Consider the following 6,000-nt stretch of genomic DNA (forward strand, 5'->3'; position numbering starts at 1 on the left):
ACCTGTGTAAATTCCACATTGGACACTTTCATATGTAATATATTAATGTGAGCATTCTGTGGATGTTCAGCGTAAATGGAGACGTCCTGATATTATTATAGTTCTTTTGTTTAAAATGTAAAATTATTTATCTAAGCTAGCAGGGACGCCCGGCATAGTCCGATCGTAAAATAATGCTTCATATGATATTTTAATTCATGCAGATTTCGTATATATTATTACAGAGTCAATTTCCTATCGATTCTTATATATGTATGATGTAAAAAATAAAAAGTATATCCATATGACTTGGGTGCAGCTGCTTGAATCGAAACCGAAATCAAAAGTTATGAAGAAATGTGTGTATATATATATATATATATATATATATATATATATATATATATATATATATATATATATATATATATATATATAACTTGAATTCCTTCAGCTATAATCGAAACCGAAACCCAAACTTATGAGGAATTCTTGGTAAAGTTATTTATTACAAGAAATGGAAGATTATAACAATTAAACGACAGTCACTCGGAAGAAAAAAATATAAATACGTAATCATGACCCGCAAAATAATACGCACGCTATCGTATTAATATATAGATAGTATTTAGAAAAGTTCATTTTTTCCGGAAGTAGGGAAGGTAGACATCACATCACAACAGTAAGTATGGAAAGCAAATTTCCACTATGGTGCCTATTAACCATTACACCGGATCTTAATGAGTGGTGACTATCTGAAGTAAAAAAAAAAGGCTAGAAGCTAGACATAGTTGTTAGAGACTGTTGAAGATGCATTACAACTAGTTTCGTCTACACAATGTTGCACGAGATGTAACAAAATCATTTCAATTTTTATTCATTTATGCATTTTAAAACCTAAACTCCTATTATGTTAAAATGAGTTATTTCCCTCATTTTTTTACAGATGTAATATTAACAAACCTTATAGTAATAGTATAGTTTCGGTTTCAGAGAGACAGATATAAAATTTCTATTAATAAAAGATTAGTACTTGTACTCATTAGGAGTTCTCACACAGGATTAAATCAGAGATTATTCACTGACAATAACCGGTGGTGGCCAATTGTAGTCTAGTGACAACATGTTTCCCCAGATTTTCGATACTTTCTACCTCTTTCGATTAAATGAATTTGCATTATCAGAACATTGACTTCTTGCTCGCAATCACCATTGGTTTTCACTGGAATTTTTCTGGCAATAAGCCCCTCCCCCAGCGTTTCAGTTCCCTCTGCACCCATCCAGTGGAAGTAACGTTAGTCCTTTTTTCCTCGATCTTTTCGTTCTCGTTGACCTGTCTCGAATATTTGGCATGGTATCAATCAATGCAAAAACTACACAACATATTTTCTGGATGGGAGAAGGGTTAGTTAAACTACAATTTTGCGGTTTCAGTTTTCTTGGGTCTATGTTGTGTTATTCTGTTTTTGTTTTACTTCTGTTGCAGTTTCTATGCAGCCGATTAGTGTTCGTGGTTTGTGCAAGTTGGTTTCTGCATCCAAGGGTTTTCCTTAAGATTTTATTTGTTGTCAGCATTACTATCTGCTGCATGGTCTCAATCTTTCCCTTAATTCTAATTTTTCCTTGTGTTTTTTTCCAAGTTTTCTTCTGAACTGTTCCTATAATTATAATAATTATTATTGCTACAATTTGCACTCCTGAGGAATTCTCACACAGGTCATCATCATCAAAGATTACTCACTGACAGCAACTGGTGGTATCTTGAATCTGGATCACAACAAGTCTCTCTAAATTTCCAGTAATTTCCACCTCTTTAGATTACCTTTGCAAATGTACTTGCATGATCGTTTGCCATTGACATTTTGCTGGTAATGGCCGTTGGTTATCACTGGAATTTGGGTGATAATAAGCCTCCCCAAGATCCAAGTTCTCTTTGAACTGATCCAGTGGAGGTCTAGCTAGTGCTTTCTCTTCTAGGTCTTTCCATCTTCTCGACCATTTGAAGAGGTTCCAGTTGATGCTAGCGCTACATTTTTTTTCTTTTTTGGAGGGGTGGGAAGTTAACTTATGATTATACAGTTTAGTTGTCTTGGTTTGATGTGATATTGTTTTTGTTTACTTCCGTTGCAGTTTCTATATCATCGCTTAACGTTTGTAGCTCATGTGTATTAATGTCTGCATTCTAAGATTTTCCTTAATATTTCAGCCGTTTTCATAATTTTTCCTTCTTGTATCTCCTCGGCCATCTCCCTGATTCCAATTTCTCCCATTCATTTTTCAAAGTATTTTTGAGATTGTTCCTAGTTCTGCTACGATTATTGGTGTTAACTTTCTTCATGTTCCATATCTCTTTCAGCTCTCAGGCCAGTTCAGTATATTTGCTTTGACTCTCTGTCTCCTTAAAATTCACACTGTTGTCTGCTGGAACAGCGAAATCTATGATCTGGCAGGAATTTTCCTGTTATTAACTATTATCTGGCCTTCTTGCTTGGATTGGTTTATCTATTTGCACACCCACGTCTCATAGGATTTTATTGTTTCCGCTTCCAAGTACTGATACCGATGTGTGCTTGTAACATTTTACCTGGTATTCAACATACAGTTGTTTGCATGGTTCGCAGTGTACTGCTTCCCCCTCCTGTCCATGTCTAGTCTTATATTCATTCTGGGATGAGTTTTTGCATTTGCTTATTATGTGTCATCCGTTTGCCCACACTCTGCATTTGCTGTTGTTATTATTATTATTATTATTATTATTATTATTATTATTATTATTATTATTATTATGTTTGTTAACTTCAGTGTTGTGATGTTTTACATCGTTATTTGTTTTCACTCAAGAGCTCTTACACCAAAGCTAGTGACCATAGTCAAAGAGTTAATTAAATGGAAAGCCCCTGGCGTAGGATGTTTGCTGTTCCAAGCAGAACTGACTTCTGGGGCACGGTGATGTTGTACTTGATTTCCAACTGTTTCTCAAGATCACGTGGAATTGAGCCAACTGTACCTATGATGATTGGCACGATAGAAGTTTTCTTATTCCACAACCTAGCAATCTTCACCCTTAGTTTCTGATAGTTCAGTAGTTTCTCATTCTTTTTGCCTGCTAAGTTGATGTCGTTTCGGCAAGCCACATCCATAATTTGGCATTCATTGGTCTTTTTGTTCAGAATTGCAATATCTGGTTTCCTGTTTGTAATTTCTCGGTCACAATGAACCATGAAATCCCAGAGAATCTTAACGTCTGTATTTACCACTACTGCTTCTGTTGATGATGTTGAAGTTACTTATCCATCACTTGGATTCCAAACTTTTGGCACTTACTCCAATAATAATAATAATAATAATAATAATAATAATAATAATAATTATTATTATTATTATTATTATTATTACTACACTAGTATGGCAGACTCTAAATTAACTATTAGTCATATATTTGGTTTAAGGTATATTTTATATTTTCATTTGGAGAACATGTATTCGGGCGAAGCTTTAATCTTATAAGTAAACTAAATTGTCTTCTTTTTAATTTTCTAGCTAATCCCTGTGGACTTGAGCCTTGCAAGAATGGTGCCAAGTGTTTCAATTATAAAGAAACGTTCAGATGTGTTTGTACTGCCAGCTTCATGGGAAGAACTTGTGTTACACGTGAGTAGTAAACCGTTTTTAAGCAGAAACAACTTCAGTTTATATACGTAATAATAGCATTCTCATTCTCTTTACATGAAAATGGTTGCCTATGTAAGAGGCAGATATGTCCTTAGATTTGGTAAGATTTAGTAAGCTTTAGTAAGATTTACTCGTAGTAAGTTTTAGTAAGATTTAATAAGCTACCACGTCTGGGTAAGTAGTAATGTCAAGAATATGGTATCATCACCAACAAACATGTGTTAACATAATGTTAAAATTTGACAAAAATCGAAGCTGTATGAATTTTTACAAAAGGTTTTATCCCCTTTGCATAAAAAGTAAATTAAACTAAATATAGCGCTCACTACGACTCATAACGCCTAGAATCTATATTCCAAAATTTATAATAACCGAGTAATTAGTTTAGGAATTAATTGTGTACATACAAATATATAAGCATATACGCATACCTGTGCATATATATATATATATATTGCAGCATAATCATGTTGACACGTCGGTTTTCGTCATATCACTGAAGTTAAGCAACGTTGAGCCTGGCTAGTACAAGATGGATGACCATTTGGGAATTCTAGGTGCTGTATGTGCTCTCCCCTTATCTCGGCATTGTTTCTAGTCGTTCTTTACCTTCACTTGCCACTGGTATTTACCAATGACTCAGGAAAGGTGTGGATAGAGATTGCGAAAGTGTTTCCACAATAAAATCCACACGCAGGCACCCTTACAGTGGTATCCATAATGGTTCAAGATAGGAGAAAGCCACCTTATATATATATATATATATATATATATATATATATATATATATATATGTATATATATATATATATATATAACTACTTCATTTACTCAGATAAAATTAGTATACGAAAGTATAAATTTATGCGTAAACTTTAAGTATTTACTTCAAAAGTGCTCAATACGTAGGTACAGCTAGTTAGTTAGTTATAAAACATATATGGCGATTAAGGTACAGTAAATATCCGCCTTTCATCCACTCTAGGATTCTTCAGGCTTATGCGCCTAAGCCTAAAGAATGCTAGAGTGGATGAAACGTGGAATATTCAGTGTAGCTTAATCGCCATATATATTTCATAACTAACTAACTATATATATATATATATATATATATATACATATATATATATATATATATATATTAGTACATATATAATACATAGAGTACTATATATATAGTATATATATATACTTGTATATATATGCAGGTTGTCCAAAAATTCGCTGAAGGCTTTGAATCTTAAATAGATTCTTTATTTTTGATGATATATTTGTTATTTTAACATAATCTGGCTAAGACATTGAGACATGTAATTATAATGCACAATTCAGACAATCGTTATTCATGAAAAATGTTTTTTAAATGTTCCCATTTTCAGTCTCACATATTTGTGCGTTTTTCAAAACATTATTCCTGACAGATTGCAGAATCTCTGGATTGCGATTTAACTCCCTAATTTCGTTTCTGATGATTTTTCTTCAATTCTTGCAGGATTTGGAGTTTGTCAACATAGATTCTTTCTTTAAGATATCCCCACAAGAAAAAGTCGGGGCTAGTCAGGTTTGGGAAATGTGGTGGCCATTTCACGTTTCCATAGTGAGACATAATGTTGTCGCCAAAGTATTGCCTGAGAAGTTCTATGGTATTTTTCGTCTTATGTGCCATTGCTCCATCTTGTTGGAACCAAAATCCGAGCCTATTTTGAATTTGTGTGCATAGAAAGTGTGTAATCATAGTCCGGTATCTCTCTTCCGTAACAGTGACAGCATTTTCGCGTTGATCTTTAAAATAAAAATGTCCAATAATCTTCTCCTCTGTTACTGTACACCATACAGTGCACTTTATGAGATGCAGATGCTTTTGATGAATTGCCCTTGGATTTTCAGAGCCTCAAAATCTGTAATTGTCCATTCAAATGAAAATGTGCTTCTTCTGACATAATCAACTTTTGCAGAAAATTAGGGTCATATTGAACAAGTTCTTGCATTTGAACTGCATGTTAAACCCTTGTTTGAAAATCTTCAGGCTTTAAGTGTTGAACAAGCTTCACTTTATATGGAAAGAGTTTTAAACTGTGCAGAATATTGTGTAGTGAGGTTCCACATAGCCCAAGTTATGTGGAATGTTGTCGAATCGATGTTTCAAGATGCTGCTCCACGCTCACTGGTACTCTTTCCGTATTTTCATTCGTGTTTCGAGGTTTGCCATCACACGGAAGATTGTCCAGCTCCTTTGGCTTCAATCGGTGCATGATGTTTTGAATTGTGTTGTGACTTGGGCTATCTCTTACATGAAAATGCCGTCGATTAACTTTTTGAGGCAAAACAATTGACCCCTGATTTTGGTAA

General features: G+C 33.9%; 1 protein-coding gene across 8 annotated transcripts in view; it reads left to right on the plus strand.

The window, feature by feature from the left end:
* The window catches only part of LOC145303489 (uncharacterized), a 731,279-nt gene that overhangs the window by 172,670 nt on the left and 552,609 nt on the right, over nucleotides 1–6,000 (plus strand). For 7 of the 8 annotated variants that reach the window (XM_080144908.1, XM_080144909.1, XM_080144911.1 and 4 more), the window contains exon 32: nucleotides 3,520–3,630. The exons of the other annotated variant lie outside the window; for it this stretch is intronic. In XM_080144908.1, the coding sequence (XP_080001034.1) occupies nucleotides 3,520–3,630 (111 nt within the window). The remainder of the gene's footprint in view (nucleotides 1–3,519; nucleotides 3,631–6,000) is intronic. 8 annotated transcript variants of the gene reach the window in all.

This window comes from Euprymna scolopes, chromosome 19, assembly GCF_053919585.1.
Source record: "Euprymna scolopes isolate OS-2025 chromosome 19, ASM5391958v1, whole genome shotgun sequence".
Lineage (NCBI taxonomy): Eukaryota > Metazoa > Mollusca > Cephalopoda > Sepiida > Sepiolidae > Euprymna > Euprymna scolopes.